At 42.2% G+C, this 20911-nt stretch overlaps 1 protein-coding gene across 3 annotated transcripts in view; it reads left to right on the forward strand.

Annotated features, from left to right (window-relative positions):
- Positions 1-1487: 1487 nt before the first annotated feature.
- Positions 1488-20911, forward strand: part of mink1 (misshapen-like kinase 1) — a 41015-nt gene continuing 21591 nt past the window's right edge. For all 3 annotated transcript variants that reach the window (XM_020651449.3, XM_065963041.1, XM_065963042.1), the window contains exons 1-11: positions 1488-2858; positions 10296-10361; positions 10710-10892; positions 10992-11102; positions 11203-11293; positions 11391-11521; positions 11613-11667; positions 17363-17441; positions 18130-18305; positions 18441-18510; positions 18628-18838. In XM_020651449.3, the coding sequence (XP_020507105.2) occupies positions 2802-2858; positions 10296-10361; positions 10710-10892; positions 10992-11102; positions 11203-11293; positions 11391-11521; positions 11613-11667; positions 17363-17441; positions 18130-18305; positions 18441-18510; positions 18628-18838 (1230 nt within the window). In that variant the 5' untranslated portion in view covers positions 1488-2801. The remainder of the gene's footprint in view (positions 2859-10295; positions 10362-10709; positions 10893-10991; positions 11103-11202; positions 11294-11390; positions 11522-11612; positions 11668-17362; positions 17442-18129; positions 18306-18440; positions 18511-18627; positions 18839-20911) is intronic.

Raw genomic sequence — 20911 nt, forward strand, 5'->3', positions numbered from 1 at the left:
GTTAGGGTCTGCGGTAGAATTATTTTGGTATTTTAAGGTCTTTATAAACATTTTTAAAGATAGTTCAATGTCTAATGATGAAACTAAAGGAGCACCCTCTTGTGCTCTTGATCAAATAACTTATAGACAAATAATTTTAAAAATCGTTCTTCTTTCTGGTTAATGGGCTCTACTTCAAAACAAAATAATAATTCTCAACTCAACCTAACTTTATTTATATGTCACTTTAAAGACAACACAGTGGATCCAAAGTGCTGAACAGCACAGATAAAAACAAAAAAGCAACAGACAAGAAAAACAACAATCAAACAAGTAACTATTAAGTCCAGTGTAAGAACAAGACTAAAACAGAATTCTAATCTTTTAATGCTGCCATGTTGAAAAGAACTCTATAACAATCATCACGTTACTGGCATCCGTTTTCTTTATGTGATAGAAGACCAATTTATTCTGTTGAGCTCTTGAACTGCTTTGGACCATTATCATGCATTATTGAATATTGCATTAAGATCTGCTGGAGATAAGTTAGGCCTGCCTTGATGAAAAAAGATGTGTTACAATGGCAGGAAGAAAAGAGCAAGTCCAAGGAAAAAAAGAATTAAAGAGAGAGATGAGTTTTTCATTTTTAAGAGCAAAATATTCACTAAGAATACTCCAGATTAGTGTGAATTAGATTCGATTAGATAGTGGAAATGCACATACCTGGTATTATTCTATTATTTTTTCTCTGCCGTTATTTAACTGATGTACAATAGTTTTATTTTTATTTTTTATTTTTAATAGTTTTATCCCTTTTTCCTGTTTTCTTGAGCTGCTGTAATACAAAAATTTCCTCCATGGGGGATCAATAAAGTTTATCTTTATCTTTATAGATATACATACAGACAGACAGACAGACAGACAGACAGACAGACAGACAGACAGTAGATAGATAGATATATATATAATGTATTAATCCTTTGAAGGACATTACACTGTCTGTTACAGCAGCTGCAATCACAGTAAAGACACATTAAAAATTTAAAGAACATTAAGGCACCTAAAACAAAACATCAAAAAAACTCAAATCCGTTTTTTAAACAGATTTACATTTACTTTTTATAAAGAAATGAAAAATAAACATTTTTATTTACATTCAGTTTGCAAAAGTATCCAGTGTGCAAAATTGTGGTAATATTCTAAAATATCCCCAAAAAGTAAATATAGGGGAAAACTATATAATGTACAAGTGTATTTAAAAGTGAAGAAGGGCACATGCAACAGTCCTGCACACAGGTGTGTATGCACGAACACATCAAACTTTAACAAATCTCCAGATAACGTCCTCAGGGAGTGTCTTCAGGGACTACTTTCGGTCAGTGCAGAAACATCCATGTCAGACGATGACCTCAGTTTACTGCCCATAGCAGACAGAGGCTATTGCGTAGGTAGAGAAGGGCCACTGTAATTCCTCAGGTAATTTGTCCCTGATGAACCGCCGTAGCGAAACCAACAGACGAAAACACTTGAGGAGTGTTGTGTGCAGCCAATCGTCAGAACAACCCTGCTGCGAGACTACGAGGTCTGCGAGTTGGGAGGGAAGGAGCAAAAAAAAAAAAAAAAAAGAAAACATGGCGAAATAACAAGTTTGGCCGTCATCCGCAGTTTGAATCTGCATGGTTTCTGTCTGTGCTGGACGAATACAGCAAGCTCGGGAAAAGCCCCTGGACGTTTGGAGAGAACGATTATTACGCAGAAACTTTGAACAGTCGAGGGCCCCAGCTTTACAAGTACGGTGGCTGAGACACATTGCGCCTGCCTTTTCTGCCTGTGTTTTCCCTCCTCCTCCTCCTCCTCCTCCCTTCCCCCGGAAGGCTGGCAGTGCTAGGCGCGACTGTCAACACAGAAAATGGATGAAGACGGAAAAGTTTATTCTGGAAACGAGTATTTTGGCCATTTAGCTTAGCTGCGTTAGCGCACCTGACGCGGTGTCGCCGCTGGGCTTTTCCGGACGAAACTGGGGAATATAATTTTAAGTTTGGAAAAACTGCAGTTTGCATAGATGCACAATTCAATCAAGGCGGCTGTGTTCATTTCCTGCGTTATATTCGGGTAGTGTATTGTATTCGAGGTGGATAATGACAGCCTGACAGTCGGTTCTGGTTCTGGTTGCGCACGGACGCCATCACAATCAGACCGCTGCGTTTCTCCACTGCGCTGCAAAGCCCTTAAAATGTTATTTTGTTGCACTCTTAATATCAGTCCAGCGAGGAATGTGTTACATCCATCTGGGTAGTTTGTCTTTTTTCCTACAACACGCAACATTGTCTCTTTTTGAAAAGACAAACCGGGGATGTGTCAGAGCAGCGGAGACTCGGCGTCTTGTCAAAATGAACGCAGCAAGGTGTTCAACAACAGCGGCGGTGCATCGCGTTGAAAGGCTGCCAGTTGTGAATACGGTACCGATGGCCGGCTAAATCTTTTATTTCAGCTTGCATGTGTTTTGATCGGATGTTACAGAGGGCATTTCTGTAAAAAAAACAAAAAAACCCAAACAAACAAAAAAAAAACAACTGCGGATAACAGTTGCTTGCTCTCGGCCGGAGTTAACGCGAGCTCGTCAGCTGGGTGCGTCTGTGCAGATCCACCGTGTTGTTCCAGCACACAGGGCAGCTCTTTTTTTTTTTGCTTTGTTTTCCAACCAACAAGCTCGTTTTAGAAGCTTCTTTTGCTTTTTTTCCCCCCACCCCTCTTTGCTACTTCGTGAGACATTTAAGTGGCTAACTTGGTGAGCTAACGTCTCTTTAAGTTTTCGCGCAGCCATGTCTGAAAACGCCCCCACACGAAGCCTGGATGACATCGACCTCGCAGCTCTGAGGGTGAGTGTTTGCCATTACCGAGATAAAGTGTGCCGCACTTGTTATTCGTGTGTAATTGTGACAGGTGTTGTGTCACATGAACTGAAGTGTCAGGTTGTCTCTGACAAAGAAAAAGCACGACCATGTTGCACCCACGCATCTAAAGTTGAGCCTGGATAAACATCCATTGGGCCTGTTGTAGCTCTTTGGGTAAATCTGTTGGAAGTGTCACAGTTTCACATCACAGATATTATAAGATGAAAGAATATAAAAGCATGTTCTGCAGTCCTGATAACTCAATAACAAGAATATGTTAAATCAGGGCTGCACATAACACATGACACACTTTGTGATTGTTGTGCACTTCTTGTTTATAACACAGTAAGTAGCCAAGATGGATTACATTGCTTCATTATGAGGCTGTTTTTTCAGCTTGCAACCAAAAACCCAAGCTGTTTGTTTGTTTGTTTGTTTGTTTGTTTGTTTGTTTTAGATGGTCTTTTCCCTATTAAGGCGTGAGACCTGAGATCCCAAGTTGAATGGCGAGTCCCTTCATTTAAATTACAACATTCCTCAACTATTAAATACATCACATTAGATTTAGAGAGATTAAAACAGAAAAGTCCAGGTACTACTGCATCAGCATTAAAGGATTCTGTGTAGCCCACCTTGAAGGCCTCAGTCTCAAAATGCACCTGTTGTTTTTTTCGTGCTTCCTGATTGGAGGAATGGCATCAGGTTTTGAATTGAGACCAAGCAGCAACCTCCGGTCTTGAAAAAATGAAGCCAGAATCCTGCAGTTCATCGAGTGTCCACTTGAGGCCGGCTGCAGGAACCCCGAAAGTCACATACACACACAACAGGCCAAAAAAAAGTTTTGGTTTTCAGTTTTTACAGTATAAATAAACATGTTTACAGCCTGGTACTACATAAAAACAAATAGGTTTGATTAGTTGTTGTCCTCATGGGTGCACACTGTACAGGGGTGAATACTGGTTTTATGAACGATACGTGTTATCCATAGTTAGGCGTGTACCTGACATGATTGACAGGTGGGTGCGATGTAACGGTCCGTCAAGAGACTTAAAACCCGCCTCAGCTCCGGCTCTCAGCCCCTTAAAGACTGACCCATATTAGCATAAAAACGAACTTTCTCATTCATCCAGTGTGTTTTTATTACATTTTTTTAAAGATGTATTAAAGCCCAGTCTCCCCGGCTTAGGCACAGCTTTGGGTATAACCATCATTTCTCTTTGTCCTTGATGTTAACTTTGATGTTAGGTGGCCCTTTTTAATCTCTGTCACTGGAAATGAGTTAAAGCTACTTAAAATGTGCATCTGGCACCATTAAGGCTGTGATTTAAGAGACGCGCGGATGTGAGGTGCTGATATTACTGTAAAAACTTTCCTCTTGGTCTCAACTGTACTGAGTCAAAAGTCTGCTTCATAAACTTATGGTGGTTAGGAAAATCACAGGTACAGAAGTTGTGCTATTGATTCAAATTAGACGTATATGAGAACATACAAGCTCTTCCCCAAAATATCCAAGAGGGAAATCAATTTCCCTTTGCCCTGGTGCAGCTTTAACAGCTTTATGGAGCTTAACAGGAGATTAGAGGTACTTTTTTTTCCAAATCCCTTTTTGTTGGGTCGGTGTCACCTCTTTTTCCCACTCACCTGACAATCGAACCAAACAAATCTCCGCACACAGACTGAACTGACACGATTCTTCATAATTAGACTTCTTGGTTACATGGCGACGTGTGATGATTACCTGTGTCATCAAAGTTTAAATGATCATTTTGTAAAGCAAGTACAATCACTTACTGTTGAGGTGGATTATCAGTCCGACTCGTTATGGAGCAGTTCAGTCACTTTGTTGTTGTTGTTGTTGTTGTTGTTGTTGTATTTTTAGTGTCTTTCTGAACGCTTGCACTGTTCTTGACATTGGATTAATGTTTCTGTGATTTTGAGCAACGTGACCTGTTGCCTTCATTTAATGGAGGCAGCGGAAGTTGCCAGAATCTGCATGGCCAGCTGCCACTCTAGTGATCTTAATTTGATGGTTTCTTCTTTCTGAGCACCAGCGTCTGTTTTCAGTGAAGAGAGAGCGTTCGCAGCAGAAAGCGGCCGCCTGGAGAAAAAGCACAGCGTCCAGCGTCATTTTTCCGTGTTTGTGCGGCCGGTTCGAGCGCTCAAATTGAAATTCTTTCAACTTTTCAGAAAGGCGCTGTTGACGTCGCCGGCGCTCTTTTCCAGATCTTGGCTTGTTCCCACATCCTCTTTGCTCCGTGTCTGATCGGGAAATGAACAAATATAAAAAATAAAACACGCAGTAAAAAGTAACAGAGCGTACAGCGGCCGTTGTCAACAGACTGTTGTCATGGAGACGGGCGCTTTTCTTCTCTACACACAAACGCTTCATGCAAGCGCTCCCAAACACTAGGTGGACACGGGGCCTTAAAGTTGCATTTCTTACCCTGTGGGATTGTTTGTCTTAACATTGAGCACTAACAGATAAACTAATTGTATTTCCGTCCCCTTGTAAAGTTGGCAAAGAGTATTTGTTTTTTTCTTCCAGCATTTTCAATCCAGTGTTTACATTTATTTCCAGCAGCTAGCAGTCTTTGTCCTCCTTACCTTTGTTGGTGCATTGCAGTCTGCCTATGGTGTAAGCGCCCCCTGTTGATCCAAGTGACACCAAACAGGGACCCACTCATTAGAAAGGAACAGCTCCATAGCCTTACTAAAGGAGAGAAAACTCCACAGGGGATCTTTTAAGAGGCTCAGTAGCACCGTTTTCAAGATTTCTTTTTACCCAGTAAGACTCCAGGATTACATAACGACAGTCCACTGTACACAGGCAGGCAACAAGAAACCATCTTTGCAGAAACTCTTTCCCCCCCCCGCCAATGTCAACAGAGATATTTCAACAAATCAAGGCACCTGAGAATGTTGATGTCTGGTGTCATTATAAGAGCAAAATCTGACACGGATACACTAAAACAAATCTGCTGAATCTCACCTGTCTAGTTCTAAGTTCATTCCACTATTTGAAAACAACACCTCTGATTATTCCCAGCGCTCGTCACCTCTCTCAAACTGAAACTTAGAGAGCGCGGTGAGAATATTGGGTGCAGATTAGACGGAGCAGCAAACAGCCACCTGGACGCGATGCTTCTGAGAAATGATTCTTGTGATTTTATTTTGAAGGAGTGGAGTAGTCTGAGCTTGTTGTGTTTGGAATAAATAACCTTACATAAGATGGGGAGAGATGGATGCTGTAATATGAAGAAGAGCTCAGACGGAGGCTGCTTTCCGCTCGACAAAGCTTTATTGAAAACATCAGCATAAGTTACACGCCAAAAGATCAGAAATGTCAACTAGCTTCTCTCTCATGCTAGAATGGGACTGGGGAGTCACAAGATCTCTTCGATTGCATGGTTTTTTCTAATTGATCCCTTTCTGTGATGTGAGAAAAGTAAAGTTTTATTGTTGTTAGAAGGCTCTTTGTAGCTCATTATTGAGACATATTGTGAAAAATCCACTTTTACACTGTTTTTTTTCTGTAGTCTGCTGAAGTCTAACCACACCGATAAAAGTGCTCCATTTCAAATTTGCTCAACTTGTGATGTCACTGTGGGATTCTGGTAAAAAAATAAAAATAATATCCAAAATATCGCCACCCATGGACTCCACCACCAGCCTAGAACAAAACTTTTGCGCAGGTCTTCCATTTTTATTCTCCATACAGAGGAGTTATGTCTACTGGGAAAACTCAGGGGGGTGCTCATTGCATTTAAAGAGACACACACACCAAAACGGAGCGTTCTGAGAGAGCTGGTTTATACAGGGTCACAAACCTCCTCTGGTGCTTGATTCATGTTATATTTTGAAACTAAAACAAAACTAGAATCACGTTCTTGAATGATATTCAGGAAGTGCGAGTGTTTGAGGTGTGATGATTCTTGCAGCTGTGTAACCACAGACGGGCCTCTGTCAGCTAAATCAACACTCCTTCAGGAAATGTGGGTTCCACTTCCTCATTGACCTCTGTCTTGTGTCTCTTTGTGTTGGTACCCTGTTTCACCAAGTTTCTGACAATAGGCTGGAAGCCACTTGACTTTAAGTAAACACAGTTTCAGGTGCGCGACCGCAACGCGACTAAAAAGAGACCGAAAAGTCAACACACACCTGTCCTTTAAGTTTCCTTTGTCTGGGTAAAGAACAGCAAAACAACAACGGACGCGTTTCAGCACTAAGCCTTCATCAGCGTGGAGCTCCACATACACACACACACAGTCAGACATGCACTAACACACAGCTGTGCTCCCCCTGCTGGCTCCACTGATACAGTCTCTCTCTCAAGGTGCGATCACTTCGCCCCCCCCCCCCCCATAACGCCTCCGTGACCTCCAGATTGAAGGCGAAACGTCACGGGGCAGAAATATAGCGACTTGAAACGGCAGTCTGAATCGGGCTATTGAAACACAGAAAGCTTTTTTAAACACACAACATTTTCTAACCTAACGACTTTTGTAAGTTTTGATTGATATTTTTGAAAAGTGAGGTCACAGATTCTGGCTCTTGCGTGTTAATCAGCAGCCCAAAAGCCTTAAAACACCAGTGCACCTCGTAATCTTGATCGCTCTTGCACTCGTGCACCCAGACGTGGGCGGTGTCAAATCCGCTTCCAGGTTTATGTCATTAAGATGATATTTTGTGTCTCTTGTTCTCGACGTTGCTCCAGTTTACGTGTTGCATCATGTCGGTTGTTCTATTTGTGATGTTCATTAGTCACTCGCAGTATTAGCACATGCCAGTTTTGTCTGCCTGCCTTGCTTCTACATCCCCGCTTTGTAACTAGACTCATTCCTATCCTTAAAATCGTCACTTGTCTCTCCACCGTGTCTGTACGCCTCTCTTCTTCAGATACCCACCTGGAAAAAAAAAGACAATAGCAGATAGCGCCCTCGGCTGGTTAGAGAAACGCAACCAATTTTTTTTGTGTCATCAATTTGAATCGCCCTTTATTTGTATCAGATTTTAATTGTCTTGTGAGATTTCTATCTGTATTGTTCCCTGAGGTTCTCCGATATATTGACTTACTCATTACCACCGCAGCATGATATCCACCAAGACTCGGGGAACTCTGCTGTTCTTATGATTTAAGGAGGCTGACAGTAGATGGTTCCTCCGGTTTCCCTGTAGTTTTACTGCTTCCTTGCCTTGCAAATCATCGCAGTCGATTTGTCTTGTCTGTGTACTGCTGGTGGTGGTGGTGCTGCTCCTCCAACATGACTGTACCCTTCCCCTTCCATCACTTTGTTCCTCTCAGCCCACTCCGAGCGCTGGACGTGGGTGAATCCGCCGCCCCTGCCTCGCCACCCACTCAATCGCTACATTATTCTCTTCATAACATTATTCTGAAGCCTCCTACTTGACGTCACACCCCCCCAACCCCCTATTTATGTCCTCGTACACAACATGCTTTTAAATCTAGAGGCTATGTTTGTGTCATATGAGCTATTCAATTTGAGGTCATTTCCCAATCTTACCGGCAAGTCTTCCACAAATATACATGCTTTTTCCCCCCACCTCCCATTAATGTGTCTCTCAAGAATTTCCCCCTCTTTGTTGGAGGCAGAAAAGCCGTCATTGGAAACAGATGAAAGCAGGATAGGTCATGCTGTATGTTCTAAACCCAAAGCAGCAGTCTCACCACCCACACATCTTCTTAAAGCCATATTGAAATTGCATGAAAGTGGAGCTGCTTGTCACTTTTCCCTTGTCTCTTGTCGAGGGGGTTGCATAATTAAGTCCAAGCAACCTACTCACTGTTGGTGTCAATGAGGTGTTTGCTCATTGCAGTGAACAAATCAGGTACAGGATAGAAGTCAAGTCAATGTTGTCTGAATTCAGCTTCCATGGAGTATCAATATTTAGTGTATTTGCTTGTCTGTTTCCTCCATGTGAAGTCCTGTGGGTGGGCAGTGAGTGTGTGAGTGGGTGGCCTGGAGGATTTGAGCTCAAGGTGATTTGTATGGAAATCTGGAATTGTAGTCTAGGATTTAAATTGGTCATAGTCAACAGAAATGTGTGGCAGGGTTTTCTTGTTTTTCTATGTGATTTAATTCTACAGACAGTTTAGGCCTTTTTGTGTTTACGTGACCTTGTTTGTGGAGTCCATAGATCTGCAGCCTGTTCACTTTAAAGGATGTAAACAGCTTCTATAGCTCGGGGGAAACGATTTAAAGTGCAGCCGTTGATCATTTGACTAATCCAGATTGCAGCAGTACAATAAATTTAAGGATTCTGCTGCTCTGTGCTTAGATGAGGAAATTAAACAAACAGAGGAAAGACTTGTAAAATAATGTTGGCCTGATTACATTTTTGTTATCAGCAAAGCCTCAACAGTACTTTGCATCTAGACTGGTTTTATTTCAGTGTTTTAAGCCAAGATAACTGAAGTATGGAAGCAAATTAGAGAGAAGTTTTTGAATTTCAGCAGCCACTGAATACTTCATCCTGTATATCTAAACACCACTGAATTCATAACATTGATTTCTTTTTTACTTTGAAAACCAGGTGTCTGAATTCATCTGTTCTGAATTCACCTCTTTGAAATTTAGACCCAAAAATTAAAGTTTGAAAAAAAAAAAAAAAAGAAGAAAAAGATTCAGGTTGCTCAAATTCGATTGGTCAAATTTAGATCTGCCCGACCGTTCTCTGATAGGCCCGAAGTCGATCCGATTGCATTCAGGCTCATTGCCTATCCTGTCCCCGGTAGCCCGGACGTTGCAATGACAAACATTTTAAACTTGAAATTTTGGATCTGAATTTGACCAATTGAATTTGAGCCACCTAAATCTATTTTTCTTTTACTCTGAAACTTACATTTTTTGGATCTGAATTTCAAAGAGGTAAAGATACATGGTTTGTAAAGTAAAATATTCCAAAGTATGAATTCAGTGGTGTTTAGATTTCAATATTAAGTTTTCAGTGGCTGTTCAAATTAAAATACTTGTGTCTCTTATTTGCTTACATACTGAAGCCAGATTGCAGAAGTTACTCCAACAAGTGCCATTCAGTAGGATTTAAGTTCTCAAGGGTTATACACTTAACAAAGAAACATGAGTGTTACAACATTAAAAGAAATTAGAGCTCCTCTTAGGGGTCGGCATTTAACCATCAATGTTTAGGATTGAAGAAGAGCAAAGCAACCTTCACCCACTTCAAAACGGAAATAAACATGGTTTGTTTTGAGTGTGTAGTCTTTTGAATTTTCAAAGAGGATAAAGTATGTCAGCTCACCAAACTGACATCCTTTCTTTATATGGAGGTACAAAGTGTTCAGCTGAAGTAACACACAAAGGCAGAAAAAAACCATGAACGTCGTCCTGCTGTATCTGATGCTGCATGTTGTGTAACTTCAGATTCTATTTTTGTGTCCTATAGGATCCAGCAGGAATCTTCGAGCTGGTCGAGGTGGTCGGCAATGGGACGTATGGGCAGGTGTACAAGGTGAGAGATGATGCATATATAATGCATTGGAATTTGCATTAACGGCTGTTAAACTGAGCATGCTGGAGTGATGCTCCAGTGCCTGCTCAAAGTTAAATGTTCTGTACATTAATGTCTGAGATTACACCTGATTTATCTCACTGCTACGCCAGCACATTTCCCAGCAGTCTGAGGAGTTTAAAGTAACTATGACACAAAGATAAGAGAGTCACAGCGAAATGACCGGATGAATGAATTAGCTGCACTGAAAGGGCAAAATTCAAAAAACGGTCAGAAATGCAGGAGCTCCGAGCTCTTTTCAACCCATGTCGACCACTGTTCTGATGATCCGACTTGTGTTTGAACCAGGGCCGTCACGTGAAGACGGGCCAGCTGGCCGCCATCAAAGTGATGGATGTCACAGAGGAGGAAGAGGAGGAGATCAAAGCCGAAATCAACATGCTGAAAAAATACAGCCACCACCGAAACATAGCCACATACTACGGTGCCTTTGTCAAGAAGAGTCCACCGGGACATGACGACCAACTCTGGGTCTGTATTGTCTTTGTAGCTGCCCTGATGAAACAGCAGCACTGCGCCTCATTGATCACACTCACTAAAAAAAAAAAATCTGTGCTTGTCCGTATGCAGCTGGTGATGGAGTTCTGTGGCGCGGGATCAGTGACCGACCTGGTGAAAAACACAAAGGGCAGCTCCCTGAAGGAGGACTGGATTGCTTACATCTGCAGAGAGATCCTGAGGGTGAGAAGTCGCTGTTGCATCAGGCAAAAACAAAGTCTGCAGCAGAGGGCACTCCCTGCTCCTTACTGACCATCATTTTGACCTCCTCATGTGCTCACAGGGCCTTTCTCACCTCCACGCCCACAAAGTGATCCACAGAGACATCAAGGGCCAGAACGTGCTGCTAACAGAGAACGCAGAGGTCAAACTGGGTATGCTGAGTGCTTTGAAACCTTGAAAACTAACTGTGTTTGATCCCTCATCATCTAAACCTTTATCCCTTACTGTGACTCCTTCTTCCAAATTCAGTGGATTTTGGTGTCAGCGCTCAGTTGGACAGGACAGTCGGGCGTAGGAACACCTTTATCGGTACACCTTACTGGATGGCACCTGAGGTTATCGCCTGTGATGAGAACCCTGACTCCACCTATGACTACAGGGTAACAGCAGCGCTATGTTTGTGTGTTAGCACTGTGCTGTGAGATAACATTAAAAGAGAGAGTCTGACACCGTACCTCGTGTGTTTTGCAGAGCGATATCTGGTCCCTGGGGATCACAGCCATAGAGATGGCGGAGGGAGCTCCACGTAAGTTATCCCTTCTTGGTTATATCATACATAATTCTTTGTGCTCGGCAGCAGATAATTACTCACCGTCTCTGAGCTGCATTCTGCAAGACCTTGTGAATGAGTCCCGTCTTGCATATGCAGCCCTGTAGACTGTGTCTTCAGATGGACAGCTGACTCACTGTAATCAAGGTAGTGTAGTCATGAGCTGGCAGTCGGCCCCGTGGAGGCTGATTGCACAGATTTCTCTGCTTTAAGTGAGGTCTTTCTGCCTTGAGATTCCATGTCAATTTTACTAAAAAGGTCTCTTTTTGTTTCGATATATTTTTGCCATTTTGTACCAAAACATTGAGGCGATTACAAAAGTACCAAGGGCCTGTGTCTGCTTAGGTATTTTTTTACTCTGACAGCTTCCAAAACTTTAATTTCAGACCACTTACTGTTGTTAGGTTAGAAAGTCTTCCCACCGCACTAGTGCTTCCCTTAGTATTGACTGATAAGTGTGTTTTAAATCGCTAGTGTGATAAATATTAGCCAGTATTCAAGAATATTTATCAAAGAAAATGGGAAGGGATCATGTCCTGGCATATAAGCGGCTCTAGCCTCTGAGAAACAAGTCTGAATGCATGAGATCAACCATGGTAATGCATTCATTTCTCTTTCACCATTTTGTTACTGGCAAAGTTGGGGAGTCCTTCTCCTTCTTGATTTTGATCTTTCCAAGAGGGAGATGGAACAGTGACGAGCGCGGCGGTGCTCCAGAAGTCGAACACACTTTTCTATCGAGAGCGATGTGAGTGCAGCGACAGAGATCAGAATGCGTTTCAGTGCCGAGGACGCTGAGCTTTGGTTTTGTAAAATAAGCACTGGCAGGGCGAAAAGAATGCCGGTAGTTGGCACAGGCTCCAAAGCTCCCTCTCCGTCTCTGTCTGTCAGTATTCATCTACAAAGAGAGCTAAAGGTTAATGATTGCATTAACGTCAACATAGTTTAGTAAAAAAAAAAAAAAGGTTAGTGAAAGTTAAATATAATAACTGGAGTAAATTTGAATCAGTAACTGGATATAATATAACAGGCATATAAAAACTGAAATGGTCACTAAGCCCTAACAGGTGGTTGCTATGCTGGTATATAAAAACTTTACAGACTCAAGTCACATCTTTATTTCTAACTGTCCAAGGCTACCATGTTTTAAAGCGGTACCCGGTTTTCTGTGATTCTAAAGGTGAAAGTAAAAGAGGTTTTCAAACACTTACTGATGTATTTCTCCTGATATTCTGATAAATTCCTTTTACATTTTGGGCGGCTGTGGATCAGTTGGTAGAGTTGGTGGAGTCACTCAAAACCACATGTCCGATGTGTCCTTGAGCAAGACGCTGAAACTCAGGTTGCTCCTGCTGATTCATCTGCGGCATACAGATGTATATGAATGGGATTAATTACTTCTGATGGTCACTTTACATAGCAGCTTCTTCCATCAGTGTGTCAATGTGTAGGTGTGACCTGCCGGTGTGAAAGCGTCAGGAGACTAGAAAAGCGCCATACAAGCTCAAGTCCATTTAGCATTTGCATTGAAAAGGAGAGAAAGAAATCACATCAGGTACACAGAGCTGTGGACATTGTGGTAGCTTTTTTTTGTGAGAACGTGTCGGTAACATCTTTCCACTATTCTTTGATCCTCGGACTATCACATAAAAAAAAGAATGAAACAATGGTTTCATTTCAGCGTCGCTTTTCACACATTTGTCTGCAAGATTGGCATCAGAATGGTGTTATAAGGACAGAGTTACACAAGTAAAAAGAATATAAAACTTTAGAGAAGCAGCTCATGTGTTTGGACAGTACAGGACTCCAGTCTGTTGTGGAAAAAGACTAAATGGGATCCTGCTACATTTGACCAGTCTGTGGTTGGAGGAGTGCAGCTTTTAAAGCCCAGCAACAATAGAAGAGAGCACACTCTTCACACGTTGGCTTGTTGTTAAGAATTACATTCTACATAAAAATAACACTAATACTATGGGACTGCTGCTTAATGTGCTCCTTATTGTAACAAACTAGGTTTAAACTCTGCCTGCAGTGTACAGCCATGGGCGGGTAGTCGCTGAGTTGAGGGCTAATTAAGCCGTCATGAATAACAATTTGAGTCTAAATGAATTTCTACTCCAATCAAAACTGAGTTTTACTTTTTGAGACTACACTTGGTTATTAAAGCTTTTCCGATTTTAATGAAGGGGATATGAAAACATGTACGTCTGCAGGGGACATACACCGGGAATAGTTTCCTGTAGGTTTTTCCAATGAGAGGAAAAGTTTTATTAAGAATTCTAAAACAAGGATATTCAACTTTGATGTGGAAGTCACACCAGACACATATGATCAGTCAAAGAAAAGCACAATCTAAGTCTACCTTTCCTTAGTCAAAAACTTATTTTGATTCCTTTTTGAACTTGACTGATGAAGCCAGAGCTCCTGCAGGTCATGTTGAAGCTGCTGTGAGTGACACCAGTGTTGATTCACCATTATAAATTATACAGTGTGATCTTGCTCACTGCATCAATCTGATAACTGAAGTACGTGTGAGAGAATATAACCTGTCTTCCTGCTTAAGCTTACGCTGAGCTCCTTATCAGTCAGCCTTACTGGGAATTCAACATTGTTTCCTTTCATCATCAACACTTGAAACCGCTTATCAGAAATCTTATGACATGTCCCAGCTTGCCTTTTACTCTGTTCACACATCATAGTTTGTCTTAAGTATATAAGTGTAGAAAATGATTGATATAGACTTGTGAAAATGTTTCTTCCTTACATTCTCAAAACGGCAGCACTTAACCAAAGGGATAGCGCCACACTGTCTGTGATATATGACTTTAAAGTATGAGAAAACTGATTTGGCATGAATACTTTTTATGATGACTAAAGGATCATTCATTATTTGTCTGTACAATAACTCGGCTATTCGCTTGAACAAGCAGAACATTTCAGTCTGTGTACTCGATCATTTCCACTGACAAGATGATGATACACCTCACCTACCGTCCTCCTATCAGCAGGTGTCCCATTCTTTACAATCCAAAGTAAACAATGCAATCCAGCTGAGAAAAAATGTGTTTATGCTTAGATTCCCTCTGTTGTACATATTAAACATGTATAACGGTATTACGTTAAGTGTCATGATTATTATCAGGGTAACTGCGTTCCCTCTGTAAGTCAATTAATCAATCTTTATTTGTATAGTGCCAATTTATAACAAACGTAATCTTGTGACACTTTTAAAAAAGCAGGTAGAAGACCATATTCATTGTTCTGTTACAAAAGGAAAATGGAACGGGGAGATGGGATAAGATGCAGGAAGAAGGAAAGGGACAAACATAGGGGGAGTGGGGGGGGGGGGGGGGGGGGCATAGTAGCAGGCCATCCCCACCAACAATCCCGATTATCCTACAAGACATGAGAGCTCAGGAGCTCCCAGGAAAATATGTGTTTAGAAACTAAGATTTACAGATAGTGACATGTAGTAATCTGATGTGAATGCACAGAGAGAGAAGGAGAGAGAGAGGGGGAGATAAGAGCTCAAGGTGCCAGTTCCCCCAGTAGTCTAAGCCTATAGCAGCATAACGAGGAGCTGGTCCAGACCTGCGCCAGCCCTAACTATAATCCTTATCAAAAAGAAATGTCTGTTCTTAAAAGTACAGTGTCTGTCTGCCTCTCGGACCCTGACTGGTAGAGGATTTGAAAGGAGAGGGACCTGATAACTGAAGGCTCTACCTCCCATAGTACATTTAGAGAGTGTAGGAACCACGAGATAACTGAAGGCTCTACCTCCCATAGTACATTTAGAGAGTGTAGGAACCACGAGCAGGCCTGATAACTGAAGGCTCTACCTCCCATAGTACATTTAGAGAGTGTAGGGTACCACGAGCAGGCCTGATAACTGAAGGCTCTACCTCCCATAGTACATTTAGAGACTGTAGGAACCACGAGATAACTGAAGGCTCTACCTCCCATAGTACATTTAGAGACTTAAGGTACCACGAGCAGGCCTGATAACTGAAGGCTCTACCTCCCATAGTACATTTAGAGACTGTAGGAACCACGAGCAGGCCTGATAACTGAAGGCTCTACCTTCCATAGTACATTTAGAGAGTGTAGGAACCACGAGATAACTGAAGGCTCTACCTTCCATAGTACATTTAGAGAGTGTAGGGTACCACGAGCAGGCCTGATAACTGAAGGCTCTACCTCCCATAGTACATTTAGAGACTGTAGGGTACCACGAGCAGGCCTGATAACTGAAGGCTCTACATCCCATAGTACATTTAGAGACTTAAGGTACCACGAGCAGGCCTGATAACTGAAGGCTCTACATCCCATAGTACATTTAGAGACTGTAGGGTAACACGAGCAGGCCTGATAACTGAAGGCTCTACATCCCATAGTACATTTAGAGACTGTAGGAACCACGAGCAGGCCTGATAACTGAAGGCTCTACATCCCATAGTACATTTAGAGACTGTAGGAACCATGAGCAGGTCTGTTAACTGAAGGCTCTACCTCCCATAGTACATTTAGAGACTGTAGGAACCACGAGATAACTGAAGGCTCTACCTCCCATAGTACATTTAGAGAGTGTAGGAACCACGAGCAGGCCTGATAACTGAAGGCTCTACATCCCATAGTACATTTAGAGACTTAAGGTACCACGAGCAGGCCTGATAACTGAAGGCTCTACCTCCCATAGTACATTTAGAGACTTAAGGTACCACGAGCAGGCCTGATAACTGAAGGCTCTACATCCCATAGTACATTTAGAGACTGTAGGGTAACATGAGCAGGCCTGATAACTGAAGGCTCTACCTCCCATAGTACATTTAGAGACTGTAGGTACCACAAACAGGCCTGATAACTGAAGGCTCTACCTCCCAGAGTACATTTAGAGACTGTAGGTACCACAAACAGGCCTGATAACTGAAGGCTCTACCTCCCAGAGTACATTTAGAGACTGTAGGTACCACAAACAGGCCTGATAACTGAAGGCTCTACCTCCCAGAGTACATTTAGAGACTGTAGGAACCATGAGCAGGCCTGATAACTGAAGGCTCTACCTCCCAGAGTACATTTAGAGACTGTAGGTACCACAAACAGGCCTGCAAAGTTTATTTATAAAACAACTTTCAAGCGCAGACGTGACACAATGCTTCTAAAAGATGAATAAAAAAGACATTAAATGAAGATAATTACATAATAACAGACAGACCGATCAAACAAAGGCAGGTCTAAAGAAATGGGTCTTCAGCTGCTCTGATATCATGTGTTCCTTAACCTTACGTGAAATTACTTTCTTGCCTCCGGCTGTCTGAACCACATGGTTTCAAAAGATCTGCTTTACAAAAGCCTATTTACTGTGAAACTGTAAAGCTAACCAGTCAGGTTTAGCTACCTACCTACGCTGGGAACACAATGACTCACAGGCCTTGCTCTCACATTCAATGTAACAATAAGCCTGGGGCACCAGGAATTATTGGATAACAGCAGCTGTAGCCATGTTTGAGGATACAAAGAGCGTGTAACGGTGGATAGTATTATTTACAAAGTACTAAAACATGATATTCTGTCTTACATAAAAGCCCTCCCCCCCCCTTTATTGGTACTGAGTCTCTTAGCATGGGTAGGAGGATTTGATAACAATCAACATATCCTCTTTTTTTACCCTCAGCTTTGTGTGACATGCACCCGATGAGAGCCCTCTTCCTTATTCCAAGGAATCCCCCTCCGAAACTGAAATCCAAAAAATGGTGAGTTACAAACCCTCCTGCGGTTTTCTTGAATTTCAGGTTCACTTATGTCATATCCTGTTTAAGGGACTCCCTTTTAGATGTTATAAATGGATTATAAAAAAAACCTCAACATGCTGCAAAAGGAAAGTCAAACGTCCAGCTGATATTACATGTCATTACTGTTTGAGTAAATCTGTGAATCACATGCAGTGTGTGTTATGCAGCACCCTTAACTTAGCTTTAATTCCACAGGATCCTGTCATGTTTGATCTAACATTAGAGGTTGACCTTATTTTGATAGAGCCAATCCCCCCCTTGCATAAAGCAGCAACATGAGCCTCTACTATAGGCAGACGCTCACACACAGCCAGAGAGCAGTCTGCTAACAAGATTAGCTTTCCTGTTTGTTCTCCTTCTTACTCAAACCATGAACACAAATCTTGTCCCACGTGTTTGAGTGTCGCACAAGTCGGCAAGCAAACATTCATGGGAACATGGAAACGCGGGCACTGCTATTGACAAGCTAGGCAGACGACAACTTACTCGGCTGTAGCATGTAAACAAAACCGGCAAGTGTCACTTACAATGAGATAGTGTTGTTCTAACTTTTTAGCCCTGCTGATATCATGCAAAGTGCAAATAACATATCCGATAACCATGCAGCCTGGCCTCTCTTACCTCCTCTTACCTCACCACTTCACGCCAGGTCCAAGAAGTTCATTGACTTCATAGAGGGCTGTCTGGTGAAGACTTACACCAGCCGACCATCGACGGAGCAGCTGCTCAAGCACTCCTTCATCAGGGACCAGCCCACCGAGCGCCAGGTCCGAATCCAGCTCAAAGACCACATCGACCGAACTCGCAAGAAACGAGGAGAGAAAGGTGAGAAGATGAGATGGAGAGGAACCTAAATGGATATGGCCCAACATTTATTATGTGATGTATAGGAAAGGTTAGTATGTCACAATGTATTTTAAAGCAGTATTTGACTTCTCTTTGTTCTGATTGGTCCTACAGAAGAGACGGAGTATGAGTACAGCGGTAGTGATGAAGAGGATGAAAATCGTGGCGATGACAGAGAGTCTAGGTTAAAAACATTCTGTCATCACTGTCAATCAATACAGACACATTGCCTCATGTTATCTGCATACACGATTGCCTTCATAATCATCTCTGTCATGTTTTATTTTATTTTGGTCATCAGTTCAATCCTCAATGTGCCCGGCGAGTCCACCTTGAGGCGGGACTTCCAGCGTCTGCAGCAGGAGAACAAAGAGCGGTCCGAGGCTCACAAGAGGCAGCAGGCCCAACTGGCCGCTCAGCGCAGAGACCCCGAGGAGCACAAGAGGCAGCTGTTGCACGACCGACAGAAACGCATTGAAGAACAGAAGGAACAGCGGCGTCGACTTGAAGAGGTACTAATCAACACTTTTCAAAGTGAAGGTTTGGGGCGCCGGTGGCCTAGAGGCTGTAACCCAGGTTCAAATCCGACCTGTGGCTCCATTGGGCCACTCTCTCTCTCCCTAGTATCTGACTCCATACACTGTCCCGTCTCAATTAGGTCGAAACAAGCCCTAAAACAAATCTAAATGAAGTGTTGGTCTAACAATACAATGAAAAACATTTTCCTTCTGGGAATTATTTGATTAGAGTTATCCCCCCAAAGAATATATATATTTGTGCTGTAATTATTTCTAGACAACCACAGCACCCAAAGAAGAAAAAAAAAATCAAATCAAACCAAGGCAAGTCTGAACAGATGGGTCTTTCACTGCTTTTTCAAAGTGTCCACAGAGTTCACGGCTCTCAGTTCCGGGGGGGGGAAGACAGATCCAAAATGTAGGTGCCACAACCTCAAAGGCACCGTCTCCTTTTGTTTTCAAATAAAGCACCAGCAGAGCATGAATCCTCTCCCTGCTTAAGAGAATGAAAAGACTCACTTTAGTGTCTTTGTCCTTGCAGAAGCACACAGTCAGGATTGTGTCAAACTCGGAAAAACACACTCCAAATGTTTTGTATCGACTTGAATCTGATCATCCCGATCTGTCTGTCTGCTGTTTGGTTTTGAGTCAGTCAATGGATAAATGTCCTGCACACACACACACACACACACACACACACACACACACACACACACACACACACACACACACACACACACACACACACACACACCAGAGGCTGCAGCTACTTACACAATATGCATCATGATTGTACTTTTTTTTTTTTTTTAAATTCAAAGCTAAGCTGTATGAAGCAGTGAAATAATGGGCTGTAATGTGCCTGCTCTTAACTACTTGCCGTTGCCCTTGTATTCTCTCTAATCTTCAGGTCAGTATTTCCCGTTGCTTACTTGGTCATGAGTTCACAGTATTTCTGATTGCCTTCTATTGTGGGCCCTACTTCAGTCGTTATATAACACCTTAGATGTATAAACTTTGAACGCATACAACAGGGTGAACATATTTGAAAAGCTACATTTGGCAGTTTGAAAATGAGCTTCCACACACTACAAAACACCCGTGTGTTCATGTGCTGAACAGATCGAACACTGGAGTGCATAGAAACCACACGTGTGCTAAATCATTTCTATTTATTTCTTATTTTAAAGATTTCTAGATTAAATAATGTAAACACTATGCAGGCCAGCTTACCTGCTAGCAGTGGTAGAGCTTTAAGAACAACATAACAAAAACATCACGATTGAAAGTGCACGCTGAAATAACTGATAATGATTCATTCTGTAATCCATATCAGATATAATCAAGTTATGGTTTTTTATATTTCACTTAATCAGCTGCTCCAGAAGTTTCGACTAAGAAAACAGTTTAACTAAGAAAGACTGAAATTAATAGTTTAAAACTGATATTGCATAAATTTGCTTCCTTTTCAACACATCATCTTTGGGGGGGTGCCGGTGGCTTAGTGGTTGTTGTGCGTGCCCCATGTGCAGAGGCTGTACTCCTCCAGGCTAGCAGCAAATATATTCTTTGTTCTCCAGAAGGCAACACAACATGCTTGAACATTTTATCTGATTTCAATGTCATTGTGGTGAAAAAGAAAACAGAGCCTTTTAGAAAGCTCTGCCTAACAGCCTGTAGACGTCACAGACTGTAAGACAGGACTACAAAATGATTGGTTTGTGGAGTCAGACGATCATTTCATGGGTCATGCTAACAGAGGCTAACAACTCTTGACTTTTGATTTTGAATAGCTGTAAACCAGTGGATTAGGCTTCAGAGCAGATAATATGTGAAAGCTACAAACTGATAAAACATTTTGTGTTCATACTGTTTTGATTGTGATGACGGAGATTGCAACTTTAAGATCTTAGGCATCATTTGAATAAATCTTGTGCTCGGTGCTGAAGACGGTCTAACCTGACTCAGCTCACCGGTGGGGCTGTGCGAAGGGTCCGCAGCTGTGAAACGTCTTGACAAGCTATGTTGGGATTTGAACGAGGAGCACATAATTACAGCGATATTGTC

This window comes from Labrus bergylta, chromosome 14, assembly GCF_963930695.1.
Source record: "Labrus bergylta chromosome 14, fLabBer1.1, whole genome shotgun sequence".
In the NCBI taxonomy this organism is placed as follows: Eukaryota; Metazoa; Chordata; class Actinopteri; order Labriformes; family Labridae; genus Labrus; species Labrus bergylta.